This window comes from Dipodomys ordii, unplaced genomic scaffold, assembly GCF_000151885.1.
Source record: "Dipodomys ordii isolate 6190 unplaced genomic scaffold, Dord_2.0 Scaffold6, whole genome shotgun sequence".
NCBI lineage: Eukaryota > Metazoa > Chordata > Mammalia > Rodentia > Heteromyidae > Dipodomys > Dipodomys ordii.
The window spans coordinates 10986642-11003068 of record NW_012267222.1 but is presented as its reverse complement, the minus strand read 5'-3'; the positions used below and the strand labels follow the sequence as shown (position 1 = coordinate 11003068).

At 43.7% G+C, this 16427-nt stretch overlaps 1 protein-coding gene across 1 annotated transcript in view; it reads left to right on the top strand.

The window, feature by feature from the left end:
* Positions 1 to 16427, top strand: part of Fam76a (family with sequence similarity 76, member A) — a 73267-nt gene that overhangs the window by 36773 nt on the left and 20067 nt on the right. Inside the window, exons 5-7 of the mRNA XM_013032240.1 lie at positions 5307 to 5464; positions 10427 to 10513; positions 14632 to 14767. Of these exons, the coding sequence (XP_012887694.1) occupies positions 5307 to 5464; positions 10427 to 10513; positions 14632 to 14767 (381 nt within the window). The remainder of the gene's footprint in view (positions 1 to 5306; positions 5465 to 10426; positions 10514 to 14631; positions 14768 to 16427) is intronic.

Below are 16427 nucleotides of genomic sequence, written 5' to 3'. Positions count from 1 at the left end.
AAAAAAAAAAAAAAAAAAGAAGTAATCTTGTGAAAATTAAACTATCAAAAGCAAACTATCAGCCAGGCACATAAAAAATTATCAGGCTGGGAATGTGGCTTTGTGGTAGAGTGCTTGCCTAGCATGCATGAAGCTCTAGGTTTAATTCTTCAGTACCACATAAACAGAAAAAGCCAGAAACTGTGCTGTGGCTTTGAGCTAGAGTGGTAGAGTGCTAGCCTTAAGCAAAAGAAGCTCAGGGACAGTGCCCAGGCCCAGAATTTAAGCCCCAGGACTGGCAAAACAAAACAAACAAAAATTATCAGTCAACCTCATGAGGATCTCAGTTGAGAGCCAGCCTAGGCAGGAAAGTCCGTGAGATTCATATATATAGTTAAACATTAAAAAGCCAGAAATGGAGCTCAAGAAGTAGCATGCTAGCCCTGTGCCTAGTCCCTAAGTTCAAACCCCAAGGCCAACACAAAAAAAACCCTATCATAGGTAGTACTGATTATCACCTATCAGATTTTATACTAACGAATTCATAAATGATAACTCAATTTAAAAAGAAAAAAATATTTTTTGTGCAGGTCCTGGGGTGAATTCAGGGCCTAGATACTATCCCTGAATTTTTTTGCTCTATCCCTTGAGTCACAGCTTCATTTAGCTTTTTGGTAGTTAATTGGACATAAAGATCTCAGGGAGAAAGCCTGGGCTGGTTTCAAACCTGAGCTGGCTTTGATCTGTCATCCTCAAATCTGAATAGCTAGGATTATAGGCATGAGCCATGTTGCCCAGTCCTGCGTCTTGAACTCAGGGACTAGGCACTGTGCCTGAGCTTCTTTTGCTCAAGTCTAGCATTCTACCACTTGAGCCATGGGCCACTTCTGGCTTCTTCTATTTATATGGTACTGAGGAATCAAACTCAGCTTCATGCGTGCTAGTCAAGCACTCTACCACTAAGCAATATTCCCAACCCTCAGTCAACTTTTTTGTTTTTGTTTTTTGTCCGGTTGTGGGGCCTGAGTGCTGTCCCTCAGCTCTTCAGCTCAAGGCTAGCATTCTACCACTTGAGCCACAGTGCCACTTCTGGCTTTTTTTTTTCTGCTTATGTGGTGCTGAGGAATTGAACCCAGGGCTCAAGCATGCAAGGCGAGCGCTCTACCACTGAGCCAACCTTCTGAGCCCTCAGTTAACTTTAATAACGCCAAAGTCTGATTACCCATTTATAGATAAAGAGACTAAGGAATTGGTAGATTAACTTGCTCAAAATCACCCAGGAAATAAATGATAGAACCAAGATTTCAACTCATAACATTCTGAGTCTAGATCACCCATTCTTTTTTTTTTGGTCGGTTGTGGGGCTTGAACTCTGGGCCTGGGCGCTGTCCCTCAGCTCTTCAGCTCAAGGCGAGCGCTCTACCACTTGAGCCTCAGCACCACTTCCAGTTTTCTGGCGGTTTATTGGAGATAAGAGTTTCACAGACTTTCCTGCCCAGGCTGGCTGCCCAGTGATCCTCAGATCTCAGCCTCCTGAGCAGCTAGGATTACAGGCATGAGCCACCGGTGGCCTGTCTTAGTTCACCCATTCTTTCTTTTCTATCTCATTAAATCTTTCAAAGTCTCTAGAAAATAGCTACTGTTAATCTCACTGGGGGAAAAAATTGATTCATGATGAGAAAACTTGTCCAAGATCATTCATCTAGATCCAGGAGTGGTATTAGACTGGGGGCTGGGGACTGCAAAGCTTGAGTGATCTGCTAGATGTGGATAACATACTGTTGTAAGTTAGCTCCTGATTACTAATTCAGCTTCTCCAGAATCTTTTTTTTTGTTGTTGTTGGTCGTGGGGCTTGAACTCTGGGCCTGGGCGCTGTCCCTCAGCTCTTCAGCTCAAGGCGAGCGCTCTACCACTTGAGCTACAGCGCCACTTCTGGTTTTCTGGTGGTTTATTGGAGATAGGAGTCTCATAGTCTTTCCTGCCCAGGCTGGCTTTGAACCGCGCTCCTCAGATCTCAGCCTCCTGAGTAGCTAGGATTACAGGCGTGACCACCAGCACCCGGCTTTCTCCAGAATCTTGACTCAGTAGGTGCCCTAGTTCGGAGGAAGAGTACTCTGGTCACTGGGAAAATAAACCCTTCCATTGTAAGTTAATGAATTTGGTTAGTACAGCCCTTAACAGCTGAAGTACTGGGGCTGGGAAGGTGGCTGAGTGGTAGAGTGCTTGCCTCACATGCATGAGGCCCTGGGTTCAATTCCTCAGCATCACATAAATAGAAAAAGCTGGAAGTGGTGCTGTGGCTCAAGTGGTAGAGCGTTAGCCTTAAGCTGAAGAGCCGAGGGACAGTGCCCAGGCATAGTGTTCAGGCCCCACGACCAACAACAACAAAAAAAAAGCTGAAGTACTGAAAAAGAGCTATATTACTAGTTTTCTCTTCTGTGGTAAATATTTACTGAGCAACTACTACTTGTCTGGCCACTGGAAATACTGCAGAGAACAAGCTTAAAAGATGAGCTCACATTCCCAGGGGAGTGGACAAACATGTAATACACAAGAGAATCTTTTACAGTGTTACCTGTTATAAGAACAAAATAGAGTTTGAATTAACACTACAGTGATTAGAAGCTCTGGAGGGCAAAGATTCTAGGATGAGGGACCAGCCTTGCAAAGATCCTGAGGCAGGAATGAACTTGGCACAGGGGAAGAACAGGAAGAAGGCAGATAAAACAAAGGGAGGAGAAAGGAAAGGTGATTGTAGAAGTTGGCCAGGGCTACATTGAGGGTCACATAGGCAAAAAGTCTGTGTTTTATACTAGATACGATCAGAAAACCTGGGGTTTTTAGGAGAGTAGATACAGTTGGATTTACATTGAAGAAGCCCTGTTAGGCTGCTGTGTTCAACTTTTTAAAGCCCCATGCTAGGAAATGGGGTAATCATCTGGGCAGTGTTTGCAGTAGGAGATGAGAATGGCTTTATGAGGATAGAAGTAGTGCAATTAAAGGAAATGGATAGAGAAAGTCACACAGATGGACTTGCTGACAGGTGGGAGTATGGGGAGCAAAAGAAGGTTTTGCTGACAAGACAAGAGGCCAGCTGTGCTAGTACATGCATAATCCTAGCTACTTAGGAGGTAAAGCTTAGAGGATCACAGTTTGAGGCTAGCCCAGGCAAAAGTTACTGAGATTTTTATCTCAGAAATACCTTGGTGGTATGGTGGCGTGTACTTGTAATTCAAACTACTTGAGAGTTGGAGGGAGGAGGCTTATGGTCTGAAGTTAAAGCATGAGACTGTATCTGAAAAACCACCTAAAGCAAAAAGGATTGTGGGGGTATGGTGGAAGTGATAGTGCCTAGAACATGTGAAGCCTTAAGTGTGAATCCCTAGTACTGCCTAAAACAAAGCAAAAATGTTTTAGATAATGATATGATTAAGCTATGTTCAAGATAGTACACAAGGGCTGGGGCCCTGTTCAAATATTAAAATACTTGGCTTGCATATTCAAGGCCGATGTTTAATCCCTAGGAAAAAATAAAAGATGGAGCACAATATCCAATATGAGGAATAGGATATACATAAAGTATCAACACAAATCCCCACTCCCCAATCCAAGTAATTTAGCCAATCCTTCCTCCCCACCATCACTTGGACTGCCTGCAAATGGTTTTACAGTCTTGATTGCTGCAGGAAGGCAAATCTATATTAAAAAATAACCCTGACTAATGAGGAGTACAATGGAAGAAAAAGGGATGAGGGGCTAATTCGGAGGGTTGTAGAAACCTGTGCCCTGCTCCCTCACTCATAGCTGTGTCTTTCTAAAGGAATTGGCTTTATCTACTTAAAACTGCACCATGCTACATCATCAGCAGGGACAGGGTCCTAGCAGCTGCTTGTCTGTTTGTCTTAACTTGGGGCACTCTTTCCAACAAACCATTTTGTGAGACATACAGAAGTTATTAAACAAGTATGGAAGGATTTGTGGATATAAGACTGAAGTTAGGAAGTACAAATTCAAGGGACCTATTGTGCAGCATGGTGACTTATTAACTGTATATCATATTCTTTTGTTTGTTGAAATAGGGCTAGGCTGTCCTCAAACTTAGTGTTCTTGTCTCAGCCTCCTAGGTGCTGGACTTATAGGTGTGTACCACCATTCCCGTTCAATGTATTATTTTTTTTCTGCCATTATAGTTACGTAGTACTATGCCCAGCTCAATGTATTGTATTCTTGAGAATTCTCAGAGAGTAGATATTATTTTCCATAAGTACTCAGGTTTGAACTCTGGGCCTATGCTTGCTAGTCAGGTGGTCTTATCAGTTGAGCCAGATAAGAGTAGATTTTAAATGTTGTTTTTTAATTTGTGTGTATATTTATATATATATGTATATGTGTGTGTGTGTGTGTGTATGTATAGTTGTTAAGATACTGTACAGAAGGGTTACAGTTACATGAGCAAGGTAATGAGTCCATTTCCTATCGAGCGTTGTTACCCCCTCCTTTGTTTTTCCCCTACCATCCCTTTCCTCCCCACCTCCCCATCTCCTCCCTCCCCACCCCCAAAGTTGTAAAGTTCATTTTCAACATAGGGTCTTGTACATTAAATGTTCTTAATACACACACACAAAAGTAAGATGCTGCCTATTTATTTTGTCTTTTCCTTCTGAGTTTTCCTTAATGAGCAAGCACCATGGAGATTTTTTTTTTTTTTTTTTTTTGTCGGCCGTGGGGCTTGAACTCTGGGCCTGGGCGCTGTCCCTCAGCTCTTCAGCTCAAGGCGAGCGCTCTACCACTTGAGCTATAGCGCCACTTCTGGTTTTCTGGTGGTTTATTGGAGATAGGAGTCTCATAGTCTTTCCTGCCCGGGCTGGCTTTGAACCGCTCTCCTCAGATCTCAGCCTCCTGAGTAGCTAGGATTACAGGCGTGAGCCACCAGCGCCCGGCTATTTGTACCTTTTGAAATCCTTATGGGAACTTTGTTCTTGTCTGATTGCTAAGTCGGAAAAACAAAAAGATAAATTACTATGTTTGTTTCTTCATTTTCTCCTTTTTTAGTACTACTGGGGTTTGAACTCAGCCTCTGCCTGCTAGGCAAGCGCTGTGACTTGAGCCACATGTTCAACCCCAAGACTGTATTAAACAGTGTTTGTGTGCCTAAGTCTAGTGCTTTCTGTACATTATGACACTACATCCTTTGAGCAGACCCCATAACTTGGCTGGGGTTACACAGCTCACAAGTGGCCGATCTAGAACCTGAGTTCTCCCAGTGCTCATGTCCTCAGCCACTACCCTCCATTTCCTTCTCTTTACTCTCTCTCTGGTCTTGCAGGTAGATGGGAAATTGCTGTGCTGGCTATGCACACTTTCATACAAACGTGTCCTGCAGAAGACCAAAGAGCAGAGGAAACACCTGAGCAGCTCTTCTCGCAGCAGCCATCAGGAGAAGGAGCAGTACAGCCGCCTGAGTGGTGGCAGCCACTACAACAGGTGATCCCAGTGCCCGGCTTCCCACACTAGCAGTACTGGAAGATACATCTCATAGAAGCTTCCCTTTTTCTCTCTAGTTACTAGTTTGTGGGAAGTATCTAGCTTACCCTATTTTATAATTTCTGTATGTCCCTTAAGGGCCAGGGAGATTTCATTGAGGTGTTGGGATTTCCTGGCACTGTATTGGGTCTTAAAGTTCTGTGGAACTGCCAGGCACTGGTGGCTCACTCCTCTAATCCTTAGGTTCTCAGGAGACTGAGGTCGAGGATCACAGTTCCAAGCTGGCTCAAGAAGGAAAGTCCATGAGACTCTTTATCTCTAATTAACCACCAAAAACCAGAAGTAGAACTGTAGCTCAAGTGGTAGAATGCTAGCCTTGAGCAAAAAGTTACTTCACTTGTTTTCTCAGCATTAGTGAGGGTATTTCTCCAGGACATTTCCCTTTCCAGGGAGTTCATTTTTTTTGTTGTTGGTTTTGTGGTTTTTTTGGTCTTGGGACCTGAACTCTGGGCCTGGGCGCTGTCCCTCAGCTCTACAGCTCAAGGCTAGTACTCTACTACTTGAGCTACAGTGCCCACTTGAAGCTTTTTTTGCTTATGTGGTGCTGAGGAATTGAACCCAGGGCTTCATGCATGCAAGGCAAGCGCTCTACCACTGAGCCAACTTTCTAGCCTGCTGTGCAATTTTTTATGTGTATTTAGTCAGGAGTTTGATAGATGTTCTAGTGCGGAATACTTTGCCAGTGTGGGATCCACTCAGAATATAACCCTTAGGCTCACATCACATTTAATCCTGGTCCTGCCAAATTCTCTGTGGGAATCTTGGGCAATTTTTTTCCCCCTCTGTAAATAGGAAAATAATAATTGTATTACCTCATGGGGCTGTTGTGAAGATAAATTACATAGTACATGCATAGCAATTACTTTTATAACTGCCACGTAGAAAGTACTCAGCACATTTTAGTTATTTTTTGACATTATTTCCAGTGTGGATTTGTTTATTCAGTAAACATTAAGTGCTTTTATGAGCCAGGGACTCTGCTGGGAATACAGAGATGAATAAAAGAGTCATGCCACTCTCCAAGACTGTGCCGTCTGGTAGAGAAGACAGAATTGCAGTGTAACGCAGCAAGCCCCACAGTGGAAATGTGTCAAGATTCAGGCATGAGAGACAGTAATAATTAACTGCCTGGGAAGTCAGGTAAGGCAGGCTCACAGGAGAGCTGGTGTGTAACTATCTTGGAAGAATTGGAATCATCAAATGAAGACTGGGCAGGGGCACCCTAGCCTGAGGGAATGGCATTTGCACAGAACTGGTGGGCATGAGTCTACACAGAACCTGGGAGAATTAAGTCCTTTTTTTTTTTTTTTTTTTTTTTTTTTTTTTTTTTTTTTTTTTTTTTTCGGTTGTGGGGCTTGAACTCTGGGCCTGGGTGCTGTCCCTCAGCTCTTCAGCTCAAGGCGAGCGCTCTACCACTTGAGCTACAGCGCCACTTCCGGTTTTCTAGTGGTTTATTGGAGATAGGAGTCTCACAGTCTTTCCTGCCCGGGCTGGCTTTGAACTGCGATCCTCAGATCTCAGCCTCCTGAGTAGCTAGGATTACAGGCGTGAGCCACCAGCGCCCAGCTCTAAGTCCTTTTACACTGCTGGAGCTTGTGATTGGAAGCTGGGGAAAGGGAGGAAAGGGTCTAGACCTGCCCAGCAATGTGAACTTCATCCTGGGGTTAGTGCAAAGCCACTAAAGGGATGGGGTCTGTATGAGGAAAGGACCAAATCTGTATTAAAAATAATTACTCCTGATTAGTAGGGAGTACATTGGAAGGAAAAGGGGTGAGGGGCTAATAAAAAAAGCTTTTTTGGAGCTCAGTGCTGGTGGCTTGCGCCTATAATCCTAGCTACTTTGGAGGCTGAAAATAGGAGAACTGTAGAAAAGTTCAAGAGGGCCCTTGAACTTTTTGAAATAGCAGAGTGTAACAACATGTGCCTGTCATGGCTATGTGGGAGGCTGTGGCTGGGAAGATCTTGTATTCAGGTCAGTCCAGACAGAAAGAAAAGTCTTCAAGACTCCCTGTCAATAAAGAGAAGCCAGATATGGTACTCACCTGTCATCCCAAAAATAATTGGAAGCTTAAAATATGTGGATTGTGGTCCAAGTACATGCCTAGACAGGCAGTGAGACCCTCTATTTCAAAAATAGGACCTGGGTTGGAGGTATGGCTCAGTTGGCAGAATGCTAGCTGATGAGTGAAAGCATGAGGTACTGAGTTTGAGTCCCAATCTCAGACCTAAAAAAAAAATAGCAAAACAGGGCTGGAGGCAAGCAAGCAGAAGCCCTGAGTTTAAACTCTAGCACTACAAAAAAAGAAGAAAATGATTTGGGGGGATGTTGCTTGGGTGGTAGAGTCCCTGGCATTTCTGATGCTCTGAGTTTGGTCCCAGCACCTCTGAGTAAGTAAATAAATAGCTCTTGTGTTTCTTCCCATAGGGGAAAAAAGAGAAATTCAATTTCAAAAGTTGAGTTTGAGGGGCTGAGAAGGTGGCTCAGTGGTAGAGTGCTTGCCTTGCATCCATGAGGCCCTGGGTTCGATTCCTCAGCACCACATAAGCAAAACAAGCTGGAAGTGGTGCTGTGGCTCAAGTGGTAGAGCACTAGCCTTGAGCTGAAGAGCTGAGGGACAGTGCCCAGGCCCAGAGTTCAGGCACCATGACTGGCAAAAAAAAAAAAAAAGTTGAGTTTGAGCTACTAAGAAGAGTTTTATTAGTCTTAAAACTCAGAAGAGAGGCCCGGCACCAGTGGCTCACGTCTGTAATCCTAGCCACTCAGGAGGCTGAGATCTGAGGATTGCAGTTCAAAGCCAGCCTGGGCAGGAAAGTCTGTGAAAGTCTTATCTCTAATAAACCACCAGAAAACCGGAAGTGGCGCTGTAGCTCAAGTGGTAGAGTGCTAGCCTTGAGCTGAAGAGCTGAGGGACAATGCTCAGGCCCAGAGTTCAAGCCCCATCACCGACAAAAAGAAAAAAAGGGACTTGGAAGGTGGCTCAGTGGTGGAGTGCTTGCCTTACATGTATGAGGCCCTGGGTTCAATTCCTCAGCACCACATAAGGAGAAAAAGCCAGAAGTGGCACTGTGGCTCAAGTGGTAGAGTGCTGGCCTTGAGCTGAACAGCTGAGGGACAGTGCCCAGGCCTAGAGTTCAATCCCCACAACCGGAAAAAAAAATTTTTTTTTTAGAAGTATGAATTCCGGGCTGGGAAGGTGGCTCAGTGGTATAGCACTTGCCTTGCATGCCTGAGGCCCTGGGTTCGATTCCCCAGCACCACATAAGCAAAAAGAAAAAAATCCAGAAGTAGTGCTGTGGCTCAAGTGGTAGAGCGCTAGCCTTGAGCTGAAGAGCTGAGGGACAGCGCCCAGGCTCAGAGTTCAGGCCCCACAACTGCCCCCCCCCAAAAAAAGTATGAATTCCTATAGCCCCGCCCCAAAGTTTAATTCAGGCACATGGGCCTGGGCAGGAAGTAATACCCTATCTCAGAAAATAGCCAGTATAGGGCTGGGAAGGTGGTTCAGTGGTAGAGCGTGCTTGCCTTGCATGCCTGAGGCCCTGGGTTCGATTCCTTTGCACCGCATAAGAAAAAAGAAAAAAGCCGGAAGTGGCGCTGTGGCTCAAGTGGTAGAGCGCTAGCCTTGAGCTGAAGAGCTGAGGGACAGTGCCCAGGCCCAGAGTTCAGGCCCCACACGACCGGACCCTCCCCCCCCCAAAAAAAAAAAAAGAAAATAGCCAGTATACATATGGCTGGAGCCATAGCTTGGTGATAAAGTGCTTGTCTAGCAGTCACTGGATACTGAGTTCAAACCCCAGTAATGCCCCAAATTTATATATATCAAGGATAGGCTTTCAGGTTTCTTTTTTTTTTCTTAACCCATATTGCTCTTTAATATAAAGTGTAGGTCAAATTATATCACGGCTCATCAAATATAAAAATCAGGTTTTGTTTTAAGATCAGTTTTGGGTGAGCTTCCTGAGGCTGACACTGGTTTTGGTTTTTTTGTGTGTGTGGGGGACTGCTGTACTACTAGTTTCCTAAGTACAGGGAGGATGACCAAGAGTTCAAGTACATCAACCTGGTTTCTAGTCATAGCTTTACTACTAGCTGTGTTCAGTTTCTACAAAGTAGGAATAATCCAGAACCCTAAGATGCATGTGAGACAGTGATTGTAATGTTTAGGTGCTTTTAAAAGTAAAGACAAAGCCAGGTGCCAGTGGCTCACGGCCTGTAATCTTAGCTACTCAGGAAACTGAGATCTGAGGATTGCGGTTCAAAGCCAGCCCCAGGAAGGAAAGTCTGTGAGACTCTTATCTCCAATAAACTACCAGAAAACTGGAAGTGGCTCAAGTGGTAGAGCCTTCACCTTGAGCTGAAGAGCTGAGGGACAGTGCCCAGGCCCAGAGTTGAAGCCCCATGACCAACAGAAAAAAGAAAAAGACACCAGTAATCCTAGCTGCTCAAGAGGCTGAGATCTGAGGATCTCAGTTCAAAGCCAGCCTGGGCAGGAAAGTCCGTGAGACTCTTATCTCCAAGGAACCACCAGAAAACTGGGAGTGGTGCTGTGACTCAAGTGGTAGAGTGCTAGCCTTGAGCTGAAGAGCTGAGGGACAGTGCCCAGGCCCAGAGTTCAAGCCCCATGACTGACAAAAAAGAAAAAAAAAAAGACAGATTATACCAACTATTGAAGTCTTACCAGTCCTGTTTTCATGGTTATTAATATAATATTTTAGGCTGATGATGTTTTTGGTCCTATGAAAACAAGCTACCCATACATCCAGTATCCATTAAATAATCAAAACTAATAACCTCTTAGACAGAAGAGCTCCTGTCTTCCAAGGGTCCATTTGACAGACTTTCATTGTGCTGTTTTCTTAATCTTTGATTTCTAATGTGTGTCTCTCTATTTTTGCCATTAAAAGCCAGAAAACACTTTCTACATCTTCAATTCAAAATGAAATCCCAAAGAAAAAATCCAAGTTTGAGTCAATCACAGCTAATGGAGACAGGTGAGCCAGTTGGAATATGTGCGCATACACATTGCAATACATATACAATTCTTGAAACAGAAGTTCTGTTTAGGGTGTGCTGGAAGCTAGCCTGTAGCTGTCATGAGCCTTTTGTTGGTGCTGCTCTACCAACTTGATAAGCAGTACCAGTAACTGTTTATCAATTGAGGCTTGTCATTAAGCCATAAGAACTTGTTGGATTTAATAGTAGTTCAATTCTGAAGTCCTAAGTAATTCTCCTATCCTGAGTCTAAGTCAAGTGCTGAACACTTACTTCATGGTGATACATCCCTGTGGTTGCCTCCAAGCAGGGCATGGATTGGTTTGGAGGGGCTGAGCTGAGCTGAGATGGGATTGAAGGAGTGTTGCTCTATGTGTGAGGATTATTCCAGAGTTTGCAGCCTTTGGAAAATCAGCCCAGTGCAGATGATGGATCAGGAGAGAATGAGATGCACTTGAGTATTTTTGTTCCATTTAAATGTTCCTGTAGTAGAACATTCCTCTCACTTGCATTTCTAAATATTTGTAGCACAACATTATATTTTGCTGCCCATTTTACTTTTTGAGAGTTCTTCTCTGCTTGTAATGCATTTTGAAAAAAGCATTCTGACAATGCTGTGATTTTTTTTTTTGGCAACCTTTTACTCTAATCCTATATACCTGAGGTACACATGTTAACATGTTATACTAAGCTTAATTAGTCTGTGTGTATGTGCTCACACACTAGTTCTGGGGCTTGAACCCAGGGCCTACGCACTGTCCCTGAGATTTTTGCTCAAGGCTGACACTCTACCACTTTGAGTTTTTTGGTGGTTAACCGGTGATGAGTCTCTTGTACTTCCTGCCCCTGCCTGGGCTCATTTTGAGCCTCAGTCTTCAGATCTCAGCCTCCTGAGTAGCTGGGATTACAGATGTGAGCCACAGGTGCCTGACTTGTAGTCTTGTATCTGAAATATTTATTGTAGCCGCCTCACTCACGCCTCATAGGATTTTGGGAGGTAGGGGTGTGTGTATGTGTGTGTGTGCAGTTTTTTCAAACTATCCTATTCCCTTCTCATTAGCATAGAGGCATATGATTATTTCTTCTCCCTTATTCTTTATCTATTAGTCTTCCTTATTGTAGACAAAACACATTATCTTAGCTTTTCTCTAATGGCTTATTATCTATAAGATAACTTAGTCGTTTGCATTTTCGTATTCTACAGAGTCTCTCACCTACCTCTCAATGATTTCTAATTTGTTGAAATTATAACAAAAACTTTTCAATTTGAAGGAAGTGGAAGTTAGGTGTGGTTTTCATTCCTTGAGAAAATGAACCAGCTACTTTTTTTTCTTTTTTCTTTTTTTTTTTTTTTTTGGGTCCGGTCGTGGGGCCTGAACTCTGGGCCTGGGTGCCATCCCTCAGGTCTTCAGCTCAAGGCTAGCACTCTACCATGTGAGCCACAGCTTTTTCTGCTTATGTGGTGCTGAGGAATCGAACCCAAGTCCTTATGCATGCAAGGCAAGCACTCTGCCACTGAACCCCCTTCCCAGCCCCATGGCTTGTCATTTTTTTTTTTTTTGTCAAGGTATTTAACAATATAAAGAATTCACGTTTCTTCTTTCCCACCTTTTTCAAAGATTCAATAGTAGAAACACCCAAATGCTGCTACAACACAGAAGAAACTATCATTCATAAAAACATCATGAATGTCGTGGTCAGTGTCAGCATTCCAGAAACACAGGGCAGCCATGAACACTCCTTCACCTCTTTGCTCCCCAATGAGTACTTGCACTACCATTTTATATCAATCAAATCCCATTTCTTTTAATTTGTCTTTAATGGTTTCTCTTTTTTTTTGGGGGGGGGTCCAGTCGTGGGGCCTGAACTCTGGGCCTGGGTGCTGTCCCTCAGCTCTTCAGCTCAAGGCTAGCGCTCTACCACTTGAGCCACAGCTCCACTTCCAGCTTTTTCTGCTTATGTGGTGCTGAGGAATCAAACCCAGGACCTCGAGCATGCAAGGCAAGCACTCTACCACTGAGCCACCTTCCCAGCCCTGTCTTTAACGGTTTCTAATAAATGTTTTGTGAGCGGAGGCATTTCATCTGATACAGACTTTAAACACAGAGGGCCTGAACCTTTGCTGGAAAATGGGCCTCAGGATATATGTGTTCTTAGACTCCCCTGCATTCTTCTCAGCCTCCAGTGCCCCATTGCTCAGAAAGAGGGATGCTCCCACTATGAAGGACAGGCAACTTACCAGGATGCCGAGCCAGGTGCACACCCTTTCTAAAGGCCCCACTTTTCCATGTAGCTTCATTTATTCTCCTGACCTGTTCCTGAGTACAGAAGATTGTTCTTAAATTAACAGCTTTTTACAGAAAGTTACATTAACAAAATGTTTCCCAGGAAAAGAAGTTCACTGTCATTGGGGATATTTTGAAAGAGACTTTTCTACCTTACTAACCTAGCTGTCTTTTTTTATTTCTAGCAGTTGTTACTGAACTAGGAGTTAAGACCCAGAGAGATTAGGTTCTAATACAAGATAGAACTGGTTTTGTCAACCATTCATTAGTACAAGAAGACTCTTCTCTCAAGAAGCAGCATTTGCTCTTTGGCAGTGGAAAATCATATACTGTCTCATTCCTCTTGCTTCATTCATTGCTGTAGTTATGGGTTTAAATAAGATTTAGGTTGAGTGGGGTGCCCGTGGCTCATGCCTGGAATCCGAGCTACTCAGGAGGCTGAGATCTGAGAATCATGGTTCAAAGTCAGCAGGAGGGAGAGGCAGGTGGCAATAATCTTGTCAATGGATCATGTCTTCCAATTCTAGCCATAGAAAAGTTTGCATTGGCAGTTATGAAGTACTATGTCCAGGGTCAGGCTTGCTCTTTGGGGTTTCTTCCTGCGTAGAGAAATGCTGATTATGAGATGTGGTTTAAGATAGAGGAAAAAAATCCAACCACAGGAAGAACCACAAGGTGTTGCTCTGTTAACACAGGGACACTCAAGTCTCCCTAAGGCTTTCCTAAGCCTTAGGAAAAGGACGTAGGTTTATTGTTTTGCTTTAGATTGTTCTGAAAGCCACTCAACTCCTTTGTTGTTTCCCACAGTCTATTTCCTTTGAGAACTTACTTTTGATTTTGCATTTGCTCTGCCTCAATAAAGTCTTACTCTGGTAAAATTCAGAAAGAAACGGCTCTTCTGAGAGAAAAAAGGTTTCCTTTGGGGATTCTCTAGAGAACTAGCAGTGATCCCTTGTTTTGGGTCTGAGGTACCTCTTGGGTCCTCACTGGTTAAACTGTTCATTGTATGTGAAAACACATTTTTTTGGTATAATTTCTGGACTTTGCTGAAAGGACATAGATTCCATCTGGCAACTTGGACAAAATGGAGTGCTCAGGTGCTATACCGACTGTTGGAAACCCTAGTTGTGGGGTGGTTTTGAAGTCTGCCCCTCTTTGTTCCTGTCCTGTCACATAATTCTTTTTTTGCTTTCTATGAGATAGGATAGTACTATGGCTCAGCCTAGCCTAGAGCTCACTATATATACCAGGTTGGCCTCAGACTCATAATCCTCATGCCTTCATCTACTGAATGCTGGGATTACAGGTGTGTGTCATTGTGCCCAGGTGATAAAATTCTTGACATTGGAAATGACCGTCAAGTGTAGCATAAGTGAAGCTGGTTTCCTTCCCCATAAGCCTCATCTTTGTAGAAAAGGGACTGGCTGTACCTCATCATAGCGCAGAATTTCTATGCTTACAACTGAGGATTAGCCAGAATTCTTGAATTCTAAGGAAGTTAATCACAGCCATGGCTTCTTCACCAGTAAAACATGAGGATTTTAAATGGGATATGGTATCTATTTTAGTAGTAAATGTGAGGGAAAGTGCTGCCAGGTTGTGGTTTGTTTTGATATCGTTTTCTGACTTCCAACTTCTTGGTGCAGTTTGAGTTCAGCAAATACTGTTGAGCTTTGTGAGAATGGACCAACATGCTTGATGCTGGGAATTCAAATAGTTTACAGGGGTCCTTAAAGAGTTTGAGTCACATGGTCTGCAATACATCCTCAGGTAGAGAAAATTTATCCATTTAAGTTACGATTTTTTTTTTCCTCTTCCATTTTCTTGCTCAGCTTTTCCCCGGACCTGGCCCTGGACTCACCAGGCACTGACCACTTTGTCATCATTGCCCAGCTGAAGGAAGAGGTGGCAACTCTGAAGAAGATGTTACATCAGAAGGATCAAATGATCTTAGAGAAGGAAAAGAAGGTATGGCTAGAAAGATCCAAGGTTACAATCACATAGTCTGGGACAGGATGGTAACAGTTTGACATGTTTGATGTGGTTGGATACATTGATGTTTTCAGAGATTCTCATAGCCATGTGATTCATGGGATGGCATTACCTTGCTCAGTCCCCCTAGGCCAAGGCTTACCTTCCTACAGTCTAAGAATTGTCCTCCCTCTTGAAGAGAACTTCTTACATTTTTATTCTAATTCATGTTTACTATTTCTACTTTACTTTCAGCTTCTCAGGATATCTCATTTTGTCTTTTTTTTTTGTCGGTCATGGGGCTTGACCTCTGAGCCTGGGCGCTGTCCCTCTGCTCTTAAGCTCAAGGCAAGTGCTCTACCACTTGAGCCACAGGTTAATTGGAGGTAAGAGTCTCATGGACTTTCCTGCCTGGGGTGGCTTTGAACCGAGATCCTCAGATCTCAGCCTCCTGAGTAGCTAGGATTATAGGCGTGAGCCACCCACCAGCGCCTGGCAACTTCTTTTTTGAAGTGAGGTCTCTTTGTATTGCTTAGGCTGACTTCGGCCTCCTGGGTTCAAGCAGTTCTCCTGCTCCAGCCTCCTGAGGGCTGGGAGTGTGCAAATCCACACAATCGCACCCCATTTGTAATGTCATATTATTTACATTCTTTTCATTTAATTCCTACCTTGTTTACAGATGAAGAAACGGGCCATAAGAGGTCTAACCAACTTAGTGGTAAAAGACAGAACAAGAACTGGACCCAAGTCTTTCTATGCCTGTTGTTCTTTCTTTACTATGTTCAGCTTTAGCTTTCTAATAAGCAGAGATTCGTATTAACACGCTTATTCCATCCACTTTATTGTGTGACTGACAGATGAAAATGGACCCAAGTATATTCTCCTCATGGACCTGATCAGAATGACACTTCCATTACTCTGAACTAAGGCTTTGAACAAAGCCAGCCCAAAAAGCTGTTGTGTCCTATACTTTGTTTTTTTGGGTCCGGTCATGGGGCCTGAACTCTGGGCATAGGCTCTGTCCTTCAGTTCTTCAGCTCAAGGCTAGCGCTCTACCACTTGAGCCACAGTGCCATTTCTGGCTTTTTTCTTTTTGCTTATGTGGTGCTGAGGAATGGAACCCAGGGCCTCTGGCATGCAAAGGCATGCACTCTACCACTGAGCCACCTTCCCAGCCCCTATTGTGTCCTATACTTTTAAAGACTAAGGTCACACTTTCTGATATGAGATATCTTGATTCGATAGGCATCATGGCTTCCTATCTCTAGTCAGATAATCTTGGTGAACTTCCATCTCTCTGCCTATGCCCAGATTGTTCCCTTCATTCAGATGCCTTATATGCCCTCCTGCTACTGTACCTCAAAACTCAGATCACACATCACCTCTCTCAGTAGAGGTCCCTCCTTTCTGTTCCTTGGATAGCAGTTGAAATGAGCCTTGAATTTGAAATCTAGCTCTGATATTTGTTAACCTTGTGGATACTTGCTCTCTGCCACTTAACCTTTTCTAAACCTCTGTTTTTCCATCTATGAAACAGGTCTACTGCCCTTAAAGGGTTGTCTTAAATATTGAACTAAAAATCTGAGCACTGGTGGCTCACATGTGTAATCTGAGCCACTCTGATTACAGCCCGGGCAGGGAAGTTTTTTTTTTTTTT